This window comes from Candoia aspera, chromosome 6 (genome assembly GCF_035149785.1).
Source record: "Candoia aspera isolate rCanAsp1 chromosome 6, rCanAsp1.hap2, whole genome shotgun sequence".
Taxonomy (NCBI): domain Eukaryota; kingdom Metazoa; phylum Chordata; class Lepidosauria; order Squamata; family Boidae; genus Candoia; species Candoia aspera.
The window spans coordinates 33,370,082-33,396,824 of record NC_086158.1 but is presented as its reverse complement, the minus strand read 5'-3'; the positions used below and the strand labels follow the sequence as shown (position 1 = coordinate 33,396,824).

The 26,743-nt window shown below is 37.2% G+C and overlaps 1 protein-coding gene across 1 annotated transcript in view; it reads right to left on the bottom strand.

Annotated features, from left to right (window-relative positions):
* EPHA4 (EPH receptor A4) overlaps window positions 1–26,743 on the bottom strand; it is a 168,655-nt gene that overhangs the window by 92,945 nt on the left and 48,967 nt on the right. The window contains exon 4 of the mRNA XM_063306702.1: window positions 15,258–15,413. Within this exon, the coding sequence (XP_063162772.1) occupies window positions 15,258–15,413 (156 nt within the window). The remainder of the gene's footprint in view (window positions 1–15,257; window positions 15,414–26,743) is intronic.

Sequence of the window (26,743 nt, the reverse complement as noted above, 5' to 3'; positions counted from 1 at the left end):
GCAAAGTGACTGGGACATCAGTTACCATTTGCAGTGCCCCCAGTTCAGGAACAGATGCAACTGGCACACTAAATTAATCTGCACAGAGGCTGGCCTGTTGTAGACAAGTAGGGAGATAACTTTGAGGAAGGAATGTAAGAGCAGTTATGTAAACATCAGCTAATGGAGGACTGCACGAAAGCAGAGCCAACAACCGCGGTGAAGAATGAACAGCCGGTCAGTAGACCAGCTCTTAAGAACCTCTCTGGGCAAGAAGAGGACAGGAGATTGCCCACATGTGCTCCAAATGCCTGCTTCTCTCAAGGAGACTACAGGAAAGCAGTCTCCCATGGGTTTCAGTGCTGGGAGATGACAGGAATAAACATCTTGCTTACAACCACAGTTGGCAACTTTTAAAGGACATTATGTTAGCTAACCTCACTTGCTAATCACTTTCATAAATTGCTCATTAACTACTTCTATGCTATTAGAGAGCTTCGGAATGACAAGTCTGAAAATTCTGGGTGAGTTTGCCTTCAGTCCTGAACAAAAGAAAAAATTAACCCTAAACTTAAGAACTTAAAGAATCTGAAATAACAAAAAGCTAAATAAGTTTTTGATCTTAGAAAGTTATAAATGGACTAAGAGTCCAGATAAATTTGGAATATTGAAACTTTTACAATAAGATTTTGGAAATAATTGCAAAGAACAAACAGCTTCTCATGGGAAATAGATCATGTTTTGGGATTTGCAAGACATAACAAAGATAAGTATTTTCATGATTTAAAAAACTGGACACTAGAGAGGACTAAAGATTTTAGGTAGAGGAAGAAAATACAAGCCTACAAAATGATGCAAAATATTGTAACAATGAAAATACTGAAGGAGACTGTTGAAGTATGGAGTCAGAAAATAGCCACAATATCAACAGTGTCAGTAACGATGTCTGCTTCTATGGATAGACTATGTCCAAAATTATTAAAGAAATGACAGATGTAACAAATTTTATCTGACAAGATAGAAATGGTATCAAAAGTAGATTGACAACTGACAGGCCATCAGAATGACTTAGAAAAGGATGTTTCACTGGATCTACAAAACTGGCTGATGTTTTAAAATATAAAAGGGAAATACAAATAATGAACCAAGAGAGTGACCTAGATTTTTTTTTCTATTGGATTTACAAAAGAGGCTTGTTAAAGCCTTGAAGAATTCTGTGTGATGGGACAAAGAAGAAATGAAGAGAAGTAAAATCCTACAACAATATTTGAATGAACTAAAGATTAAGACTGTTAGAAGTAAAAGGAAGAAATATAAAGTTAGTTTATTTGATCAATTTAAAACAAGATGCTTTGTTATGTATAAGTCCCTTTATGGACTTTCTGCTGAAACCAGAACTGAAAAGATGATGTTTTATTTGTTTATACATAAGAGATGGGATATGGGATGAAGAGATAATTGTTTGTAACCTTAGAGGGGGTGAACAGTCACTAAATTTGTTTTTACTTGTTGTGATGAAGGTTGGAAGTCACTTCTTTATATATTCTTTTCTCTTTATTATATTTTTACTTTTTACTTGCACTTATTACCCCTTCTTTCTATTCTCTTATCTCTCTTTAAGTCTAGTTTGAATTAGATTTTACTATTATAATCAAAATTCTTAATAAAAATATACTTAAATGCCAAAAAAAAGCAAGATTTTGACAGCATAAGTTGGATGGTCTGAGGTTGAGATAAAAAAGCTAGGTATCATCAGCACACACATGTTGACTGACCTTGAACTGATGGATGACCTCATTGAACAACCTCATGTAAATGTTAAGCCAAAAGAGAGTATTGAGCCCTGAGGCACCACAGGTTAGGGGCTTCAATCTCTTTTATCCAGCCAACACCCAACTAGAACCCACAGGGAAAGAAGGAGAACCTTAGAATGCTGCCCCCACTACTAATCCTAACATGCAGAATGCTGAGTATTGGAGACAAGCAACAAAAAAGCTGAGAAAGGAATACAATAAGAGTGGATAGAAATCTGTACAAGAAGACTTTGCTCAGAAGCTAAGCAGGGTTGGCCTGGTTAATATTTGGGCAGGAGACCACCAAGGAATGATAGATTAAGAAGTAAATCTCAGAAGGCAGTAAAGATAAACCACTGCTGTATTCTTGCCAAGAAAATTACACAGGCATGTTCATGATGTCAGCAGTAGTTTATCTGTTTTTTGAAGGAGACTTTTCTTGACCTACAGAAGAGCTGTAGCCTCTGCTCCTTTAGACACTCCTGTCTTTATAAAGTAAAACCTGTAAATGGCCAAACCCTTACATGAGCTCATATGTCCCATGAAAACTTGTGAGATTTTGGGGAGTGGGGGTGGGAGGGGGCACCAAGACAACCACCTGAGATTACACAAAAGCATCCAGGGCTAGAAAAGATTGCCAGCTCTTGGTACATAAAATCAGGCTTAGAGAAAAGTTGACTAGAAGAGTTTCCAAGGGGAAAAAAAAGTCATTAGGAAATTCAGATCCTGCTCAGACTTTAAAACCATACTACTGTATCTAATTTACTTTGTCTATTAACAGTGAATTAAATTACAGATAAACCCACTATAGGCATTGGTGTGTATGTTTTAGAATTAATGGAAACTGGAGGGAAATAATCACAGGAAGCTATGTAAAAGAACAGAGAGTCAGTTTCCAATCAAGGCTCTTACAGCTTGATACTTAAGGTTTTTGTGTGCCCACCAGTGATCTTAACATTATGTAGGTAGAATAGCTGACATCTGAAATTGGATGTAAAAGGTGTGTTAAAGAAAGGAAGGTGGATTTTTTGCAAAACTAAAGAAAAATACCCTACCTTGTTTTTTGTATACACAATGACTTCATGAAAATTCCTAAGGTCCATTTGCACATAATGTTTAGACTTCCACCTAGAGCCCTTGACCTTGGAAACAAGGTAAGGGCCATCTGATTTTTATATCCATTCACATTTTCACAACACAGTCACTCAAGCACTCGTGGAATCCATGCTGAGCTTCACTGTAGATTGCCCATCATTTCATTATACTTCATTATGCTGATAACTGTCAGAAAGCATTAGAAGCTGAGGTTTTGAGTAATAGGACTGAAATGGTAATTTAAAAACAATATCCTTTCTAGGGGATATAAACAGTGAGCTACATTTAGTTATAAAAAGGCAAAACAACTCAAATTATACCCTCAGTTTATACGGAGGCCCTTTTTAATTCCATGGCTTCTGAAGTGAACATAGAGGTTTTAGAAAGAGACGCTAATTTGCTGCAGCTTTTCCAAATGTGTCTTTAGCCTAAGTTCCTCTTCAGCAAAGGATTTTACAGGGAGATTATTTTAAAATGTCAATCAATTGTTCTTTGTTTGGATAGCCCAAGAGACTAAATTATTCACTATCATTTACAGAGAGACAGATTTATATTAGGCTTTCAAGATAGACAATATTAATTATGTTGACCTAATTGAGATTCGTAATACATTTGATCAAAGAAGTATCTCTCCTCTGTGCTAACATAACTCAAAGACAGACAGATATGACAGATAAATAGAAAGAAATAATATTTGGGTGATTTTTCTTTTATTAATTGCTGGTATACTCTGGCTTGTTTAATACTATGGTGTGGTTTTACATGGGTCTGAGTTGATTTTAACTTTCCCATTTTATTTTAATTTGATTTTAAATAGATTTATTGCTCATGTTATTCTATGTTTCAGCAAAGACCAAAATCAAATTTCACTGAAAAATAAATTAAAAAATAAGTCATCAACATAAATCAAAATACCATTTTAAAACTGATGTAAATGGATATCATTTCCATTTACAGAAGTACTACATTTTCTAGAAAGGAGTAATTCCCAAGACAACTGAAAGACAAATCCCTAGGAATAAAGCAGCAATGTGTGAAATCATATATATACTGTTCTTCAATGTCATATTTTATCCATTTATTATAGTTTGCCCTTATACTTATTTCTCTGTGCTGCTGGCAGTCAGCATTTTATTCTGACAACTCTGAGTAGTTAATTAGGCTAGAATAATAACTGGCCAAATAGTCACCCCAGTTTTATCTATCAACATATACATTTCAGCCATCCATTTGCTGAACTGGTATCTGTATTGCTTGGGGGCGGGGGGAGAGGGAGAGAGAGAGAGAGAGAGATTCATATCACTTATGTGTAGGCGTCTTATGAGCTATTCATCCTGTGTCCATATCTTAGTGTACAAGTGATGCAGACTTGCTAGAACACTGTAAGCATATAAATCGGAATGCCAGGCTCAAACAGAGCTATTTGGTATATCCAAAATGCCAAGAACACAGCGTTTTCAGTGAGGATACCGTATTAGAGATTTATTCTGCAAAAGATCTGAAGCCAGTGTGCATCATCCACAATTTACTTTACGGATGGAAGAGGGCATGTTATTACCAAGAAGGGAACATTGCCAGGCTAACCCTGATAACTACTGACCCACGGGACAGGGGTCAGTGAGTCCTATTTATTTAGTGGACCCTGAGGTAAATGGAGAGTAATATCCCCAGCAACTACCTCAGCAAAACTGATGACACACAGTCACCCTGCACTCTGAGGACACCCTCCTCCTCCATAACTATGCAAACTTCACTGTAAACAGTCCCTTTGCCTCCTCCTCTTTCATCACTGATCTCCACTGAGGGTTTGCAGTGCTCAATTTTTATGATCTATGAGGCTCTCATGTGCACCCCTCACCAGCAGGAGCCTGCAAATTTAATCAGACTTAAACCGCCCACCATATGCTGCCAAACTAGCAGCCCTGGCATTCACATTAAATATCCATTCTCTGTCTTTCACTTAGGTTATGCCATAAACATAAAATCTGTGCAACTGATTTAAAAAGAATAAGCAGTGATTATAAGATTCAAAATCTTAAAAAGAGACAGATGCTTAAGCTATAGTCTAGATGAAGGCAATCCTAGTGGTTTTTATGGTGTGCACACTGCCTTTACTAGCCAATGCATAAAATTAAGCTTGCAATTTTCTAATTTATCCTGGGGAATTATATAAAAAGGGCAAACTAAAAATAATTCTAGTTTCTTTCCTGCTAATATAAAATTCAAACAAAACAGAAATAATTAAGGTCCACTCTCCTGGTTTGGAAAGTTAAGATGTAGAAGCAAAGGAGCCATTACTGTAGCTAAAGCAACCACTATATACTGTACAAAGTAGAAAAATGGGAATAGCAAGAAACTAAAATAAATAATTAACAATACAAACGTTTTCCTCCCCCTCTGCAAAAACTGAAAGGAGAGTAATTTTCTACACATTCCAGGTGTTTTTCTCCAAATTACCCAATATTACTTTTTTTACCTAGCTTAATAGTGAACGGAAACCTGATTTTACAAGCCAATGGAGCAGAGTGTATGTTTTTGCTAGAAGAATGGGTCTTAGATTCTATGTTTTATTTCTTCATTAGGGGGCCTTCACACTGAGTGATTACTAAATGCAAGGCTGAGTGAGACTGCTGGGGTAAAAGACAGCATAATGAACAAAGAAGGTTCTTGATTATTATAGCTGTCAGCACACAAGAATTGGGTTTATCACCTGGTTTAACCAACTGCTAAAAAAAACTAAGACAAATGTGAAAGACCCTCTGCTGTTTGTGTGCTTCTCCATTTCTCCTGGTTAAACAAGGTAAGTGAAATAAGCAGCTTTTTCTGAATCAAGTATTTAAATGAAGTCTATCCACCATCCCCAGCATGCACCCTGATCCAATTTTGAAATGCCAGCCTTGCCTGAATTTCTCTTTAATTTGCATTTATTTTTGTGTCTGTTGTTTTGACAGAAACCAAGTCTCATCTAAACATTCCACCTACTATATGGTGATGTCCCTGTTTTTATTCATTTTGGTACTGTTATTATTACTTGTAAATAAAAGTTTACATCCATAGTCTATTTAGAGCCAGTCCGGTGTAGTAGTTACGTCGTTGCACTAGGAACAGGGGTGGCGGGCAGGTTCTAGCCACCCTCAGCCATGGAAATTAACTGGGTGACTTTAGGCACCAGTTCCTCTCTCTCAGCTCAACCTACCACAGAGTGGTTGTTTGGGGGGGAACAGCTTACTCCATTTAGATATAAGTGTATATCAAATAAAAATGCTAATATTAATCATTAATAGTCAAAGCATCACCAGTCTGAATGCTGAAATATGGAAAGAATACATTTTGGGTAAGTTGCCTAGGTTAAGAGTTCTTTCAGGAACTTTCCCAAATCTGACAATCTATATCTGTTTTGACCTCAAAAGAGAGCACCTGCATGCTTCAAACACATCCAGTAGAAAGAGCCAGCTAGACTTGAAAAGATGATTAAAAATAAATGCATATACAAAACAGTTTGAAATGTTTTAGATTAGAATCATTTTACAAACTTCTACTCTCCAGGTGTCCTGGACTTGAACATTATAATGCCAGTTTCTGGTTGAAGGGATTGTTAAATTGGAAATTTGGTACATGAGAACAACCTGGAGAAAGCTGTCTTAAAAGGTATTGGAAGATCAACAGCATTCCATCAGAGCCTGGAAAGAGTTTAGAGTTGTCAGAAATTAAGAATCAATGAGGAGAGTCCATCTCAGGAACACCTGTTTTTCTTGATATATTGTAAGATGATACTAGTACAACAACTAGTCATTTGTCTGAGATTGTTTACAATAATGTTAGGGCTAAATCATTATGAATTTATACCTGACTGGCTTGATTATTCTTGGGTTTAGAAATGCTTGAATGCATTGTTTAATGGATAGTTATTCCTCATAGAATTTTATTATCACATATACAACAGTTCTGAAAAATTCCGGCTTGTGTAAGCAAGTCGCCTGGATATTCTTGGCAGCACAAGTGGTTTAGCTCTTTCCATGGCTGTTTAATGCAGGTATAAACCATATGTAACATCCAGGAACTGCTGAAACTCAACTCTCAGTAGTTCAGCCAACATGACCAATGATGAAGGATGCTGGGAGTTGTAGACTTCTCACCTTAGCTTGTTGGTAATATGAACTAGGCTCCCAGGCTGTTCCCAAACAAGTCAGAGATTGGAAGCCAAAAAGAAAACTACATTTTCCAGCTCTACATGTTAAGAATGGATGTTTAGCCGCTTATGTGGTTTGTTAACCTTTTTTCCTGGAAGAAGCCAAGTGGGAGCATTTAAGTATGGTGCACCAGTGTACTGCTTGTTCATGATGGGCAGAAAATGTGATGTACACACAGAAGGTCAGTGTGTGGACTGGAGGAGAAGGAGTCATAATTATGGTTTCTTTTTGTCTGTTTTGGTGCATATTTTATGAAGATAATATATTGTATATAAATAAAATTGACATTCGTATTGTTCTGACTGCCCTACAGGATTCTGTGAAGCCATATAGATAATAGAATTCTTTCTTCCAGGAATATAGAACACTAATAAGAAACATATTCTAAAAGTATGTAACTAGCATATTTTAATTGTACTAAAGGCACTTTGCTTCTCTCTGCCTAGTAAGCACATTAGAAAAAGTTCACTCTCAAGTGAATTTGAATGTACATTCAAATATAGAATGTACATCCTTTCAAACCCCTACTTTCTTACCATTAAGTAAAGATGCTCAAGGTGCTTTTTTACTCTCTAAAAGCTTAAACACTTTTTTCTGGTTTTTGTTTTGTTTTGTTTTGGTGCCGTTGAGTCAGTCTTGACTCCTGGAGACTGCCTGGACAAGTCCCTGCAGGTTTTTTTGCAAGATTTTGAAAGTGGTTTGCCATTGACTGCTTTCTAGGGCTGAGAGAGAATGACTGGCCCAAAGTCACCCAGCTAGCTTCATGCCTAAGGTGGGACTAGAATTCACGGTTTCCCGGTTTCTAGCCTGATGCCTTAACTACTACACCAAACTGGCTCGCTTTCCTGGATCTGGATTTTTGTTTTGGTGTGTTTCACCTTGATGGATTTTTACAAAAAAGCTGCTATATGTTCTCTTTACTAGCTATTAGGGATTGAATGTTGATCATTTTGCAGGTAAAGAAATAGTGACTATCTAAATCTATTGACAGAGCAAACTTCCTAGTGACTACTTGGATATGTCCATGCAGTTTTCCTGGCAATGGTTTGCTATTGCCTTATGCCAGAATGTTTTTCAGTGGCCTATTTTAGTTTGTAGTCCTGAGATTTTTTGGCAGACTTCCATCCAAGTACTAATCAGGACCAACCTTGATTAGCTGTTTTGGGATCAACCAAAATCTGCTAGAAGCTGCAACTACTATTCCCACTCAGAAGAGACTGGCTGAAAGAAATAATCTGCTTTGGACAGAATTTGCAACCTAGGTCCAAGATAAATATTTCCCCTAAGATCCAATACATGGGCAGCAACTAAAGTTGTTATTCCTTTGCTTATCCATATCCTGCTCTTTCCTTTTCTTGATGCTCTTCCAGCTCAAATGTTTTGTCTTGTCTACTGAGGAAAGGAGAAAGGAGAACGGGAATGATGAGTTAGCAAACCAGGCTGACTTCTAGAAAATTTCCAGACCTGTAGTTGTATTTATCAGAAATCTGAGATACTGTATATCTTCCAGGTTTTGTTTAACAGTTTGCAAAATATACAGAATCTACCTTCAACTGTTTTTTTAATAAGCTCTCTTATACAACCAGGCCACTATTCACTAAAGCTTTATGCATTCTATTTATCATTCTTCAACTTCCAGTCCCTCAAATTCTTCCAACTTCTAACCACATTTCAGTGGGTTTGGAAGTATCTCCTTTTTATTGTGGCAAGACAATTAAATACAGACTAGCTCCTGGCATGTTTAAATGACATGCTTTTCAGAATTTGGCTATTCTCAGCACTGTGAATTGACAATTATGTGGTCAGGGAACTAAACAAAAGAACACTAATGTTTCCTGATAGTTAGGAATTTTAATCCAATCTTTGGAATAGAAATCAGATTTGAGAAAGATGACACACATACAGCAATGGAGCAGAGAACCAATTTGGAGTAGGTTTTGTTGTTTAAATTGGGAGAGTAAGAGTTGGGAAGAAGAAAGACATAATGGTTTAAAGATGGAGTTGGCTAAAATTGAAGTAGAGCTTAAAGAGGGTACAGACATAAGCCTTTGGAAAATAAGCTTAGGATCAGAAATATGCTTCAGGTCATATTGGCTTTGACAGTGAAAGAAGGATCCTGAAGAATCGCTGAAGGGGAAGCAATTATCTTTGCAGTAAAACTAGCTTTCACCAATGTGGTATCCTACAAATTTGTTAGGGCTACAATTTCTAGAACTCCCATCTTTTATTAAGATGAAAGCCTTGCTAGTATCAGCTGGGTTGTTGTTGTGGAGAAAATAGGAGGATGAAGGAGTATTAGGTATGTTTGCCGCCTTGAGTTATTCATAGGAAATAAATAAATAAATAAATAAAGAGTTAGAACTGATCTAGTACCCCAGCTATAGAACAGCCAGTTGGTTTTGACCAAAAAAAAAAAAAAACCTGAGACACACTATAAAGTCTTTCTGATAGAAGCTGAAAATCTGAGTATCTGGTTAACCTGAGTTTGAAACAGGCATGAGAATACAAAGCTACATAAGGATTTCCAGGAAACTTAAAGCTTCCAAAGAAAGTGACAAATCGTAACTCAGCAACGTGATACATTGGTTTGCACAACAGAATTCCAAATCCATTCTGTTTTCTTTTTTATTTTTGTATCAAGATAAGAATCAGGGTAGAAGGTAGAAAGGATCTAATTAAACATTATCAACATATTACATTTAAGAAAGGGCCAACATAATCCCAGAGTCATCCACAGAAAAAGTTTGCCAGCCACATCCCTAGATGCCATATAGATAAACAAGTCACATTCAATCACAATATCAAAATAAGTGTAGAGGAGCATATAATTAAAAAAAAAAAATCTGGTCAGTTAACCAACTCTAATAATGTCAAATAATGATTCAGCATTCTTAAATCATTATATTCATTAGTAAAATGAATATAAGTAACCAAAAGTTACTTTGACCAATTAACTATCAAGAAGTCTGACAGTTTTGCTAAAACATCTTTGTTAACTATTACTGCTAAACTATTTTTTTTTTCCCCAAAAAATGACAGTGACAGTCAACAACACTCTAACAATAACATGTGAAGAATTTGAAGAGTTGTTCCTTTCTCTCGGATCTGGAAGCTACACGATAAGTTTACCATTGTAATTTTAGAAAACTGAAATTGAAACAGAAATAAAAGGAAGAATATATTTTTTAAAAGAAAGTTTTTTCAAAGGCAGCTGTGCTTGGCAGATAGCAAGACAATTTTTAAACATGCTCACTGTTAGCAGTTTATTTAAGGTACTAGTTGCAAGCTGAAAAATTCCAGGCAACCATTAGATGGCAGTACAAAGAAAAAGAAAACTTTTTAATACCACTTATCTGTGCTGGTCTGGATTTCTGTAACCCAGAACAAACAGAAAGTGAACCAGGGAAAGAGGATGTGGAAGTTGCTCAGACAAAATGGAAAAGTGGAATAATGAAGTGAAAGAGGCTATGGATGAGGGAAAAATAAAAGGTAAAGGTTTCCCTTGACGTAAAGTCCAGTCGTGTCTGACTCTAGGGGGCGGTGCTCATCTCCGTTTCTAAGCCTTAGAGCCGGCGTTGTCCATAGGACACTTCCGGGTCATGTGGCCAGCATGACTCACGGAACGCCGTTACCTTCCCGCCGAAGCGGTACCTATTGATCTACTCACATTTGCATGTTTTCGAACTGCTAGGTGAGCAGGAGCTGGGACGAGCAACGGGAGCTCATCCCGCTGCGCGGTTTCAAACCGCCGACCTTCCGATCGACAGCTCAGCGGTTTAACCCGCAGCGCCACCGCATCCCTTCAAAGGCAGCTGTGCTTGGCAGATAGCAAGACAATTTTTAAACATGCTCACTGTTAGCAGTTTATTTAAGGTACTAGTTGCAAGCTGAAAAATTCCAGGCAACCATTAGACGACAGTACAAAGAAAAAGAAAACTTTTTAATACCACTTATCTGTGCTGGTCTGGATTTCTGTAACCCAGAACAAACAGAAAGTGGACCAGGGAAAGAGGATGTGGAAGTTGCTCAGACAAAATGGAAAAGTGGAATAATGAAGTGAAAGAGGCTATGGATGAGGGAAAAATACATATTAGAAAATGATTGCTACAAAAGATGATATTGTATAATCTGTATATAGAAGAAAAAAAGTAATTATAAAGAACTTAAACAGCAAGACACTGAAGAAGCATTAAAAATGTAGAATGATTTTTATGGAAACAAAAAGTTGTTTTGAAAGGGAATTAAGAGAGTTAAACAAGCAGCTTCCAGCAGAGTGAACTGAACTGATAATATTAATAATTTTAAAAACTGAATTTGGTTGAAACTAAAAGGTGGGAATGAAATGAACACTATGAACATTAGTATCAAGAAGGAAAAATGAAAGTACAGAAATATTGCTGTTCCTTCTCTAAACAAAGAGAAAGGTAATAAGACTGAATGCACAAACTACAGGAGGTAGAAAGGTGTTTGGCAAAATTCTAATTAATGGGTATGAGAAATGCCAATAAGCAGGGTTTGGAAAATACAGTGTGTATTTATACCGAGCAGGGAGGTGTGCTGAATAGTTTTGTTCTTTAGCAGATTGCTGAGAGATACAGGAATGTGAGAAAGTTTATTTTATGTTTGTTCATTTAGGGAAAGCATGTGATAAAGTGTATAGGGCATGAATTGTTGGGTAATTTGAGTGATTATGGAATTTAAGGTTGGTTGCTAAATGTAATGAGAGGAATATATAATGGAAGTAAAGCATGCATAAGAATCAATAGATAAATGCTTAGTGAACAGTTCAGCACTGAGCAGTGAGTAAGACAAGAATGGGTGATGTCCATTGCTTAATGAATTTATAGGTCAATATATAAGGCATGTTCATGGTGACATTAAAGGTATATCAGTTGGGGAAAAGAATGTATATATACTTTTGTATACAGATAATGCTCTGTCACTGGCTGAAAATGAAATGACTTGCAGTGAAAGTTACACTGTATGACACAAGCATGCATATGAAAATTAATGTATCAATAACCAAAGTAGTTGAGTTTGGCAGGGAAAATAGAGGAAAAAATTGCAAGAGATACATAAATAGTAAAAAAAAACTAGAGCAAGTATCCTGGTATCCTGGTATTACTAAAAATAGGTAAATGAATGGAGAAATTTTAAGATGCATACAAGATGGTAAAAAGGCAGTTGGTAGTATGTGACCTATTGTGAAGAATGAACGTTGAAAGAAGTGAAAATGGCTGTGTGCAAGAATATGTTTCTGCCCACTTTGTTATATGGTAGTGAGTTACTTATGTCATGAGAAAAAAGTTGAATGCAGTGAGAATGGGGCACTTAAGAAGCATATGGTAAAACAAGAAGAAACAGAATAAAAAACAAATGGGCACTGAATGAATATAGCTTGGATACAAGAATGAACAACTAGTATGGAAGGTATATTAAAGTGAGACAGGTCCTATAAAGAGAATGAAGGACTGAAGCGGAAAACAAATGTACGAAGGAGAAGTAAATGAGTTGAGCAGAAGAAGAAGAAGAAAACTGATAAAATTTTGTGGAATGGAATTGATGGGATTCTGAATGAGAGGTAAGGAATTTAAAGAAGAAAAGACAATGTATGAATCAATAAATGGATGTGATAGAAACAAGGATGCATTGCAAAGACAGAAAGATATGGATATTAATGGTATTGATGTAAACTAGATTTAACTTTTCTTTTTCTTATATCCTGCTGTTATTCTATGCCTTAAAGCATGTGTTTAACTTCCTTGGCTTACTATTTCTTACTCCTTTCAGCATTCTACAAAGTGTTGCTTACTCCAATAGTAAGCATGACAGATCTGTCTGCCTGTATATAGTAAGCACAGAGGATGCAAGGTGGTTTGGTTTCTTCTCTTCTGGAGTGCCTCACTTGCTTCCCAAGGACTGTTGAGAAATGTAGCTACCTAGTCCCAGTAGAAAAACTATATTTTGGAAGATTTGTTGCACTTGACCTGCAGCCATCACACCATAATAGATTCCTACTCTGTCCTCTTCAGCAACAAGGGGTATGAAAGGTGTGTTTAGGTAAAAATAGATGAATGTGAGACATGGAGGGTAGTAGGTAGAAAAATACTGAAGCCTAACCACTCAGGATGAAATTGAGCAACATAACCTTGTTTGGATTTGTCCCCTGAGCTCTGCTTGGAAAATATTCAGAAACATCCTTGTGGATTAGTACAGGTTAATTTCTTCTAGTTAAACACCAATCTTGCTTTGGCCTTTGTACTGATCTCAGCACTAAGAAGTACCTCATCTAATCTCCATTTTGGGGAGTATCAGACTAATTAAACTGGCTGTTTTATGAAAGAAGTAGCTGAATATTCCCACACAAACACATGAGCTGAATTTTGTTATACAGAACTGCAGCATCAGTGCTCTTGCTCATAAATTGAGTAGTCCAAGGACAATGAAATCATTGCCCTTGTGACACAAGCATGCTCTGAGTTCCACTTCTCTGCTCCTGCTTGCTACTAGCATTCTTGACAAATTAAGATGTAATCTTCTCTCTTGCGACTCAGCATGTATCCTCGAAGTTTGGTCTACTCCTTGAGATTTTAAAGGCAGGAAGGCAAGCAGGCAGGCAGACATAAATACATGAGTGTATATGTATCAGGTTTAATTCATTATAGTAGGGATACTGAACTTGGCATGAACGGAGCTTTTATGGCTGTGAAAAAAATAAAGGAAGAAGGGGAAGGGCATACATTAGGAGGGGGGAACTTCTGTTACTTCATATATTACTGGATGATAACTCCCAGGAGCTTAGCTAGCTCACAGTGATAAGCGTATCAAAGAGCTATACTTCAGCCACTTCTAGAGAGCTAAGTTCCCTGACATGATCTTGAGAGAAAAGGAGCCTTTATGTATGTGAAAGGTGAAAGGTCCCCTGTGCAAGCACCAAGTCATGTCTGATCCTTTGGGGGGACGCCATTTTTGCGATGTTCTCTTGGCAGACTATAGCGGGGTGGTTTGCCATTGCCTTCCCCAGTTATCACCTTCCCCAGCAAGCTGGGTACTTGTTTTACCGACCTCAGAAGAATGGAAGCCTGAGTCGACCTGAGCCGGCTACCCGAGAATCTGGCTTCCCCTGGGATTGAACTCAGGTCGTGGGGAGAGTTTCAGCTGCAGTACTGCCACCTACCACTCTGAGAAAAGCATTTACCAGGACTACTCATGAAGGCTTTATTTGCTTATTATAAACATTGATCTCTCACTTACACCCCTCAGAGTTTTAGGCAGCTCACAACAAATAATAGTTACCTCTTTACTCTAGAAAGAGGTTAGCAATAATGAGCTGCACTTCCTGAAGTCCCTAAATTATTTTAGGCTCCTGGCCCTTTCAATGGTTGCCACCAAACTATAATTTTTACTATGACAAAAAATTAATGTTATTAAATATATGAATAATTAGCCTATTTATTGTGTTAATTTATTCTGTTGGTCCAGCCTCTTAGCTCTGCCCCCACATGTTTTTGGAGTATGGTCTTTGGAATGTAATTCATATGGCTCTTGTTCATGTACCCCTGCCCTAGAGGCAGTGACTTTATTGTGTAAAAGTAACTGAGTGAATCAGCTCTTATGTTAAAACAGTGTGTTAACTTTACCCATTAGACAGATTAAGCAACCAGGCACAAAACCAGTTTAGAGCTACCACAAATCAACTTTTACACGACTCAGTTTCTTTCAGGGTATTTTTTTCCCCCCATTTTCTGTTTCAGGTAAGAACTGCAAGCCTACAATTGTTCCTCATTATGCAGCCTTGAGGCACTTGTATAGTACAGGTACCAAAGCCATAAAAAAGAAGAAGAAGAAGAAGGAGAAGGAGAAGGAGAAGGAGGAGGAGGAGGGGAGGGGAGGGGAGGGGAGGGGAGGGGAGGGGAGGGGAGGGGAGGGGAGGGGAGAGCTAGAGCTTCTGTTCTCACTGTTGACCTACATCCTGTCACTTAATTGCAAACTTCATTTTCTGATGTGTGCCAGGAGAGACAACCTGGTCCTGACATACTGTGTTGACTTGTTTAAAAGGGAATTGTTACTGAATGTTCCTGTCACCAACAAGACATTGTATATAGGCAGATGTTCATCTCCGGGGAGTGTTCCATGTATAAATTATTGAAACAGCAGAAAAAGGAAGAGGAAAATTAATAAATAAAGGCAACTGACTTACGAGTACAGGGCATGGAAGCAGCATCATTTTCTGCTCGGAAAAAGCCTGGATCACAGGTGCAAGAAGTGGAACCTTCCCAGATGGAGAAACTGTGAGGTGGGCACTTGGCACAGGCAACATCTGTTGAGAAGGCTTTGTAGTATCCAATCTTGCAAGCTTAGAGAAGGAAAAAGGGGGAAGAAAGATTAGTTGAACTGGGTAATAAATTGTTCTTTCATTTATTCATATGAGGATCCACGGACATTTTCAAAAGGAAATGAATAATTACCGATTAACCAGCCAAGTAATGAACTAGCCATCATGTCCTTGATTGCAAGCTGCTCAACTGGAGACACAATTTTAAATCCAATGAGAACCTTTTTAACAAGGAGTCTTACAATAACACTGATAAACTTATATATGTAGAAATCTGGTTGGAAAAATCTCATTTCGTTCTTTGCATACAATGAAGATACATTAAGAAAATCTTTTGAATAGTGGTCCACAAATGTGTATCTGAAGCTATTTTAGACAGAAGCTAAAGATAAAAATTATTCAACACTAAGAGCCACTGAAAACAGAGAAAGCTATCTGGGAGGTTTTTATAAATTGCAAAGATCAAAAGAAGAGTGGATGTTTGCCAATATATGTAGCTCACTTTAGTGTCTCTAACTTTACCTTCTGGTCCAGGGATAGACAACCTTTTTCACTCAAGGGCATATCTATAATTTTGACTAGGTGTGATAAGCATGCCCAGAAAATGGCTGTCATGGGAGATATGTCATGCACAAAACCATGAGTAAGCCAGTCACACACACCCTTTTACCATAAAGTAAAGTTGCCTCCCAAGATGGAGACTTTGTGAGGCTCAAACGTATTCTTGCAAATCAACATGAAGCTGGAGGCTAGTGCTTTGTTCTGAAACATGTCCACTTCCCATTATTTCCAAACAGTCTTTTTCAAAAGTCAAATCAGCCGCCTAGAGTCATCATATAAGATAGACAGCCATATAAGTCCAATAAATAGGTAGGTAGGTAGGTAAGTATCTGGAGTCACACCAATGCCCTAATGCACCAGTGTTGCCTTCCTTGACTTTCTTATTCTTATTCATATTCATATAATAATCACCATACACTTTCAGTTTTCCTCCTATCCACTTCTCATTTTGTCTATCATATCTTCTCTTCATTGTTTTACAATAAATTTCACCATCATGGAAAGCTTTAAACTCCCCTCTAGGGATTTGTTTCCAGAATTTTCTCACCACTCCCCTGTAACATTTTGTAAAGAAGCAAGTCACTTCAACTGTATTCCATTTATGGAATCTCTTTCAGGAGTCTAACTTTACAAAGTGTGGTGCAACATCCATAAAAGTCAATATGAGATTAGTCTTGCTTTTCTGCTTGTACACATTGCACACATTGTGTAATTAAATAGGGTTCAACTTGCAAGGCTGAAGCAAAGTATGCTTCAAATGGCTGTATGGTGTTTACTGACGTCAGAAACTACTGGCAAGCACGCATAGTGGGATCAAGCTCAGCTCCCCACATCAAATACAATAGTCCCTGAACACAAATGCAAACCTACTGGCTATACCCCATTATTTATACAATTGCATCAGATAATGGCAGTTTGTATTAAAAAAGAATGGATCTTTTTTGAAGATTTAATGAACAAATATAATATTAATAGATTTCATGCAGCTAGGGTAAAAATAATTAAGTATTTCCTCAAACACAGTTAAAATGTGCTTTAAAAAAAAAGAAACATTTAAATACTGACAGGAATTTTTAAAGAATTTTGGAATGTCCAGAAATAATAGAATAACTGAAAATGTCTGGACTGGATTTAGCCACCTGAATTTAGCCGCTGGATTCCACCCAGATTTGAAAAATTGCTTCTGGAGTAAGAAATACTAGAGTTCTGTGAAAATATTAGAGTTAAATATCTGAATTGCCGCTACCTTATTCCAGGATATTTTTTTTCAACCTTCAAATCTAGTCAACAACTCTAAATTCCTCTCCAAATAATCTCAGTATCTCCCACCCAAGTGTGAACAAGCTGATCCTACTGAGCTTCCAAGAGCAGCCAAGGTCAGCTAGGGCTGCCACCTACAGTTTCCAAATTATTTGAGCAATCTCTTCCCTGATAATCCAGATGGAACAGGTAAAATTCACATACCTTCAAGGTATCTTATACATAATTTTGCAGAATTGACTATGCTGCAGTATATTTAGATGTATTCAAATTATTTCAAAGTTTACATGCACAACCCCTTGGCTCCTTAGATTACAGCTTGTCTCACTGATTCATAATCATTCAAAATTTGCATACATCAACATTTTTTATTGTTCTAGAAATATATTCCAATACCAGCAGTAGCAGACTGAAGGAACATCATCCCAAGTCTTTGTGAAGATAAAGTTGTGTAACAGTAATACCTGAAAGGAGGTCCAAATGCCAGACAGCAAGAGGCATTACAAATCAGTTCCCAGACAAATCAAGATTCCCACAAGGTCTAGTCAAAATTCTGCTGATGGGAGCTATCTAGGCCACCACAAATTGTACAGTGTTATATTCCATTTATAAATATCTCGGATTCAATGTTTCATGAATACACCAAATCTGTTACAGGTAGTCCTTGCTTAAGAACCATTCATTTAGTGATGGTTCAGACTTAGGACGGTGCTGGAAAAACTGACTTACGAATGGTCCTCACACTTAAAATCACATAGCATCCCCATGGTCACATGATCACAATTTTTTTACCTTTCCAGCCAGCTTCTGGCAAGCAAAATCAATGGGGAGCTGTGTGATTTGCTTAATGACCACCGCAAAAAAGGTCATAAAATCAGGTCGATTTGCTTAATGACCACTTCGCTTAGCACCAAAATTCTGGTCCTAATTGTGGTTGTTAAGCAAGGATTACCGGTAGATCTTTTATGCAAATGATTAATCTTACTGGATTTAGAGTCTTACCAACTCAATCAGGACTGTGTGAACCTAGGCCTCCCAATTTTTTGCTAACCTTTATATTAGCAAGTGCACAAATAACAGCTAGAAATGCATTATATTGATCCTACAGAAATATTTATACACAACTACAGTGAAACGCCTGCCTAAAATGTTGATGTTGATTTCAAAATCATGTCATTTCTGGTTTCCCAAGAAAATACCTTCACAAACGTTTAAAATAAATGAATCTATAAGAATGCCTATGGTGGATTTTGGCTAAAACATTTGCAGAAACTAGTATTATCTGTGTCCCATTTCTTATCCAATTACATAAAAGCATAAGATGACTCCTGTTGGACAATATTTGTTTCCGATGGTGGCCAACTAAATGTCTCTGAGAAGTGCACATATAGGGCAAAAGGAAGCTTATAGCCAGAGTCCAAATGGCTCATATTGTGGACATAACCTATAGTAACATAAGTTGCAGTCATGATGGAGCAAACACTGTGAGGATTAAAGACAAAACCTTATCTATCATGGAATTTATTTCCAAAACAAATTCACCTGACCACATCCAATGACTACAGTATTTTTAATGCCAAATGATTCTCTTGGAAAATAGAAATTATCGCTGTATTTTTTTTCCAAAATGTGTAGTTTGTCTCTATATTTGTTGTGTATGTTACAATATTATATATTTTATTGAACTGATTTGTTGAAAGTTTTATTTAGTACAACTGTTATTTTATTTCTTCTTCTTTTTTTTTTTGCATAGAAATGTATAAGTGAAGTGACTGCATATGCTGTATTAATATTCTAATAGTCATATATTCAGACCAAAAATATATTTTCTAGATTTGAACATTGTGGTTTTGAGGTCTGCAATGTGACATTTCCATATAGGCAGTTTGATTGTCAAATAAAAATGAAATGACAGAAACCAAGGAAGAAATTCGGAAGGGAAAGAATTTGAGGAGGGAAACACTAGGAATCTGAGCCCCATTTGCTAACTTCTTGCTCTGTCCTCAAAACATCTTCCTCACACTTAATATGTTTGAAAAGACCTGCAGAAAAATAGTACAAGGAATGTATCCATTTTCACACAGGCACTGAAATGTTCTTTTTTCTGCTTCTCTCACACTATGATACATGCAGATCATGTTACTAAGAAAAAGAAAAATGGAACAAAGCCATTTTTCAACAGAATGTACATTTTAGCAAACATAGGTTTTCCATGCACATTATAGACTAATTTAAGCAGAAACACATTCAAGCTCATCTGTGACAAGAGCCCTTAAGTCACTTTGGAGCTTTGCCTGCTGTATTTTGGTCCAAGTGTTTTGAAAGTGAAATGCTGAGCCCAACATTATTCTTCTCTGGCTCAAGAGAATTCCCTCACACATACCTACTCTTTGGAAAGCATTTTGCTTTTTCCTACATATTAATCCCAGTTCATTAATTTTTTAGGACCCAAGGAAAACTCTCTGAATCTCTGTCTCTCTTTCTCTCTCTCTCTCTCTCTGAGATATGCAGCAATTTTATTTCAGCTGTGGAAAATCACATAACCGAATTCACAGTGTCTTCATTTTCCTTATTCATGCATCCCAGCTCTTGGCATCCTACTCTATTTGCTAATCCACTACATTAATTCAACATTTCTTTACATCTTGACAGACTTTTATGTCACAATTTAATCTAATTCTTTGAAGGGTTCCCCCTCCCTCTCTTTTTCTGACATAGAAAAACAGCTAAGGACTTTCAAATGAAGCAAACTTAAGATATTATACAGTATTTCTGCATGTTAACAAAGTGGTGAAAGCAAGAAGTAAAGCTGCATAGATGCCAATTTCCTGAAATCTTTATTGCACATTCAAAACAATTCTTCATTCTTTTCTTTTTCATGGAAGGATTTTTGGGAGAGGACAGTGCATGAATGGCATCCTTACATGGCTCAGAGAAAGATGTATTCTTATACAGATTGCAAAAGATGCCATTGTAAAAAGATTAGGTCACATGAACAACGCAAACTTTGAATTCAATCCCCTTAGCTTTGCCTTAATTAGTTCTTTCTGTTTGAAAGACACAGAGAGTGAACGGGGCCAAGGGGAAACAATTTTTTATTCAGATCACACATTGACATGACAAGGTTATTGTGGAAATATAATTGTCTTCAAGATTTCACAATGGAAGTACTGAATCAGAGAAAAACAAAACTGTAACACCTGTGCAGACTCCCTGATCTCTTCCAGCATATAATTTTATTACACAGACTTCTCTTTTCAAATAAAATAATTAATGCACTTTACTCTGGGCTACACTGTAGGCCAGCTGGTGGAATTAAGTTGCCTCTCGGGGCAGTCACATCAACATAATGGCTTCAGTTCAAATACAGTTATACACAGATTGATGTTGTGTGACAATATGTGTCTCTTGAGCCACTGTTGAATACAGGAAGCATATAAGAATATGCTTTCCCATTGACTTTAAAAAAGTAAGCTAATATCAGCTGAGGCATCTAAACAAAGGACATTGGGATACACACACACACACACACATTAGAGATGCATTCATATGTACGTATGTATGTAGTTATTCATTCTTTAATTCATTCATTCATTCAAAATATTTGTATGCTGTTTCTCACTGTAAAAATCCCACAGGGCTTACAACAGTCATAAAAACAATAGTACAGAATTAAAGCACAGTAATTAAAAACAAATCTTAGAGAAAATTTGTAGCTGAAGAAGACCAGCATAAAAAGATACCTTTAAAAAAGAGAGAGAGACCTCAAATACACCAACATTTAAAAGATGCCTTCAAATATGCCAGGATTGGAACTGGTATACTATAAAGGGAAGATATTTCATAGAACACTGTGAAAAATATTGTGTAGTTTACATGAAGATATAGAGAGGTTTGTTCTGCATATTTTGGGTGAGGTCTGCTTCATAAAAGCAACAAGAAAGAGACTTTATCTCCCAAAGGTTTGAATTGTCTATATCTTTGTTTTGAAAACACCAAGCACAATATGCAGAAATGTCAAAAATAATGCAGCATATGCAAGTGAGGAAAAGAAAATTAAAAAGGCTCAAGTAACCTACTTCCCCTCAATTGACTGCAAAAATGGCAAGAGCATTATTATTATTTTAATGGCCAAAAATCCTTTGGTATTGTGTTGCTGAATTTTAGACAGACGACTTTTTTTTTAACAATATCAAGAGTACCCACTACCTTGAAAAATAGCTGCAATTTATATGTTAGAGACACTTAACAAAACTAAAAGATATTTTTATTTCTTACCCCTTTTCTTTCTCCCCTCTCTTTTGACAGATTCTCAAATTATAACAAACCCACATCTGCCACCAGCAAGTAGAGAGTTTCTTCTTAGTTCCTTTCTTATTATTACTGTCTCTGAACACATTTCTGGGTGTTAATTATACAACTCAATTATTTGTTGCCCCACAGCATGACCTCCCTAAGTAAATATACAGCAATTTTAGACCCAAAAGCTCATCATGAGTCTTTTTGACAAGCCATCTTAGGCTCTTTTGACCCAAAAGACACTAAGCTCTTCCTTAAACAACATTACAGATCTTTCTTCACTATCCTTCCCCCACATGTTGAATGCCATGTCTTTTATTTCCTAGTTCACCGTTAACATATACGTAATTTGGTGGAATATTTTAACATAATGAATTAGTAAGAATCTTGTAAAAATTACTTTTCCTGGTTTAATCAAATTACTCAGTGCAATACCTTAAGGGTGATATAGATCCTTAGTAGCCAAAAAGGGGAAAAATAAAATGAAAAGAAACCTTCCCTTGAGCTGTTATATGCAACCTATAGAATTCAATTCAATGTACCAAGTTGCCACATAAAAACAGCTGCCTTTCATTTTAGCACTGCAAATGCTCTTTGTTTGTTGGTATGTATTCTATAAGAAAAAATATATGTACTGTTCACCTTACAGCCCCAATAAATTACAAGGTATTTTGTAATGTCAAGAACTATTTTACTATTACATCTGTAGTTATGTGGAAAAAAGCAATTTCTATATAATTCCAGTAATTCTTAAAATTTTCTAAGGAAATTTTATTCAACCTTGATACATTTCTTTTGTGGGTGTAAATCCACTGCAACATAATACTGCTTAACTAAGGAAGCTTGTATCATAGATGTCCATTCTGAACCTCAATTATGCCAAAATGACAAAACATGCATTATGATGTCACATGCAAACTATACTCTTTCATATCTGTGTTGTGATGTTGCACATTTTCCTGTCCTACTGCCTCACTGCAATTTTTTAAGTAAAATTCCTCCACTTTATTCCAAAGAGGCAGAAAGCTATGTTTTTTCTGTGCAAGTAAAGAATTTCTCAAAAGGTGGGAATAGGTTTTGGCAGTGCACTAGTTCTAAGGCATAAGACTGTGTGACTTAGTTGGGTTCAACCTCAGACTGGTTGACTTGGGGTCAGCTTCAGTTTAAATCCTGGGATTTCTTACATGATTCAGCCATTCAAGTACAACCAGTTCCATTTGATCTATGAAAGGTGGCACCATTTAAAGAAATGTGTTCTCTTATTTTCCATGACATCATACAAAATCTATTTTCTTCTAACGCTCATGGCTTTTAAATTATCCCTCAGTCACAAGAGGTGATTCAGGTCCTCTTGAAACATGTCTTGTTTGGACGTGCTAGAGTGCTATGTGATTTCACAGCTTTCAAAAATGAGACGACCCCAAGCCAATGTTAAGTGCAGAAATACAGTGACACCAGCATCACTGGCTGGAACAAGCTCTGTTTCTGACTAGGATAGCATTGGTAACCCATGACCCACAGGTTTCATATTACCACTCAAACCCTGTTGCACAGAGCTGCTGTGTACCTATTCCTCTGCCTGCTACTAAGGTACTTCTTCTTAGGGTTGAACCACCATTGCCACTTGCAATGTAATTGCCGTTGCCACTATCACTGCTGTATTATATGTGGTTTCCATGCTCTAGTTATGGCATTAAGCAAAGCTGGGCTGGGGCAGGAGTTATTATGTCCTTTTCTATAATGACTCTATTTTTGTTTTTCCCTTCACCAGCAGCAAATTCTGCAGGGATCCCCTACCTTGCATCTTTCTCTCTCACCCATATTTTGGGGCAGAAGAGAGAAAGTGTGACTATAGTAGCCACACAACCATGGATCTGCATTTCTCACAAAAATAAACATAACACAGGTATAAGGATCAGAACATTTATGATGAGAAGACTATTGTGAATCATCACTGAAATGAATAAATCCTATAAAACTGCTCACCAAATGTTCCACAACAAAGATGGGAAAAATAAGATTTTGCATATGTAATATTAAAGAACGCTAAAAGTTATGCTAATTGTACTTAGGACCCACTTCAAGTCCACTGACTTTCTAGGATTGTTCCAACTTAAGATTTTATTTTTATTTTAATCCAACTGAGTAACATTTAATACTGGTGTCAGCAGCAAGTGATGCTGAGCGAACAATAATATCTGAACTAGCTTTCCTATTTCAAACTGCTCAAGCTGCTGCTATGCTTATTATAGGCTTCATCTGACTTGGGAAATTTAATTGCTTTTGAAGAAAGCTGTTAAGATTCAGGAAATGAGTCAGCTAGCAAATTTCAGAAAGCTAGCCATTAAAAAAATCTCAGGGCATCATTTCTCACTTTATTCAAGCAACTAGGGGCAATATATGATGACATTGTTGAATTGGCACTTTTAAAAACTAGATCAGTGAAGCTTTTCCAGTGACACAGGAAAAAAAAAGCCAAGAGTCTATATTTGATAAATATAATACTGAGCAGGGAGCCATACACTGGAAGAGATCATTATGTATAAAGGATAACAGATTTCCCTTATCTTTTACATAAAATACAAGTATGTGGAGTAGTGATTCAATGGCAACTTAAAATATGAGCATATGAACAACTTTGGGAGGGACTAGAAAATCCAATCAGTCAAAAAAGTCAATATAGTTGTCATAACTGGCATTCAGCTCCATTCTTTTTATATACATGTGTGACATTGCAGACACTTATAAAAGGTTGGGTTGTCAATTGTGGGGTTGTAACCACCAACTTTCTTAAAACTCCCTTGGTGCACACTTCTGAGAGATGATTGAGAACAGAGAAATGACAATATAGGAAATGATTAAACTTAAGCAAGAGACAAATCAGGATCCCCACAACCCTTGTCCCCATTCTGAGGGTATCTTCGAAGGTTAAATGAGTAAGATATGTTCTATAGGGTATAATGGGTGTCAGTTTCAATATTGTCAATACTGAAAACTTTTGCATAAAACTCCATTCTTCTCAACATTTGCAATTTAAAAAAATTATTGGAAAATCCACATTAGTTGTTATACAGTATACAATTTCTCCTGAAATATAGAGATATGTGTATAATTTTCCTTAGTACAGATTTCCACATATATACATTCCCTAATCTTCAGCAAAGGATCATTACCTTGTCGTGGTGCTGGAGCTTGAGCACCTCAATGATGCCATGAGCAAAACCGTGAAGGGCCACCCAAGACGGGAAGGTCATGACAGAGACGTCATACTAAATGTGATCCCTGGGGAAAGTAATGGCAACCCACCCCAGTACTCTTGCCATGAAAACTAAAGGGATCAGTACAACCGGAGATATGTCAGTATACCATCGGAAGATGAGAAAACCAGGTTGGAAGATGGTCAAAATGCTACTGGGGAGGAACAGAGGATGAGTTCAACTAGCCCCAGATGTGATGACGCAGCGAGCTCAAAGCCGAAAGAATGCCTAGCGGCCGACGGTGCTGGCGGTGAACGGCAAATCCTATGTTCTAAGGATCAACACACCATTGGAACCTGGAATGTAAGATCTATGAGCCAGGGCAAATTGGATGTGGTTATTGGTGAGATGTCAAGATTAAAGATAGATATTTTGGGCATCAGTGAACTGAAATGGACTGGAATGGGCCACTTCACATCAAATGACCACCAGATCTACTACTGTGGACAACAGGACCACAGAAGAAATGGAGTAGCCTTCATAATTAATAGTAAAGTGGCTAAAGCAGTGCTTGGATACAATCCAAAAAATGATAGAATGATCTCAATTCGAATTCAAGGCAAGCCATCTAACATCACAGTGATCCAAATATACACCCCAACTACAGATGCTGAAGAAGCTGAAGTAGAGCAGTTCTATGAGGATCTGCAGCACCTACTGGACAACACACCTAAAAGAGATGTTATTTTCATCACAGAAGACTGGAATGGTAAGGTGGACAGTCAAATGACACCTGGAATTACAGGTCAGCATGGCCTGGGAGAACAAAACGAAGCAGGACATAGGCTGATAGAATTCTGCCAAGACAACTCAATGTGCATAACGAACACTCTCTTCCAACAACCTAAGAGACGGCTTTATACATGGACTTCACCAGATGGACAACACCGAAATCAGATTGACTACATCCTTTGCAGCCAAAGGTGGCAGACATCTGTACAGTCGGTAAAAACAAGGCCTGGAGCTGACTGTAGTTCTGATCACGAACTTCTTCTTGCACAATTTAGGATCAGACTAAAGAGATTAGGGAAGACCCACAGATCAGCTAGATATGAGCTCACTAATATTCCTAAGGAATATGCAGTGGAGGTGAAGAATAGATTTAAGGGACTGGACTTAGTAGATAGGGTCCCGGAAGAACTCTGGACAGAAGTTGGCAGCATTGTTCAGGAGGCGGCAACAAAATACATCCCAAAGAAAGAGAAAACCAAGAAGGCAAAATGGCTGTCTGCTGAGACACTAGAAGTAGCCCAAGAAAGAAGGAAAGCAAAAGGCAACAGTGATAGGGGGAGATATGCCCAATTAAATGCAAAATTCCAGAGGTTAGCCAGAAGAGATAAGGAATTATTTTTAAACAAGCAATGCACGGAAGTGGAAGAAGACAATAGAATAGGAAGGACAAGAGACCTCTTCCAGAAAATTAGAAACATTGGAGGTAAATTCCAGGGAAAAATGGGTATGATCAAAAACAAAGATGGCAAGGACCTAACAGAAGAAGAAGAGATCAAGAAAAGGTGGCAAGAATATACAGAAGACCTGTATAGGAAGGATAACAATATCGGGGATAGCTTTGATGGTGTGGTAAGCGAGCTAGAGCCAGACATCCTGAAGAGTGAGGTTGAATGGGCCTTAAGAAGCATTGCTAATAACAAGGCAGCAGGAGATGACGGCATCCCAGCTGAACTGTTCAAAATCTTGCGAGATGATGCTGTCAAGGTAATGCATGCTATATGCCAGCAAATTTGGAAAAGACAAGAATGGCCATCAGATTGGAAAAAATCAACTTATATCCCCATTCCAAAAAAGGGAAACACTAAAGAATGTTCAAACTATTGAACAGTGGCACTCATTTCACATGCCAGTAAGGTAATGCTCAAGATCCTGCAAGGTAGACTTCAGCAATTCATGGAGCGAGAATTGCCAGATGTACAACCTGGGTTTAGAAAAGGCAGAGGAACTAGGGACCAAATTGCC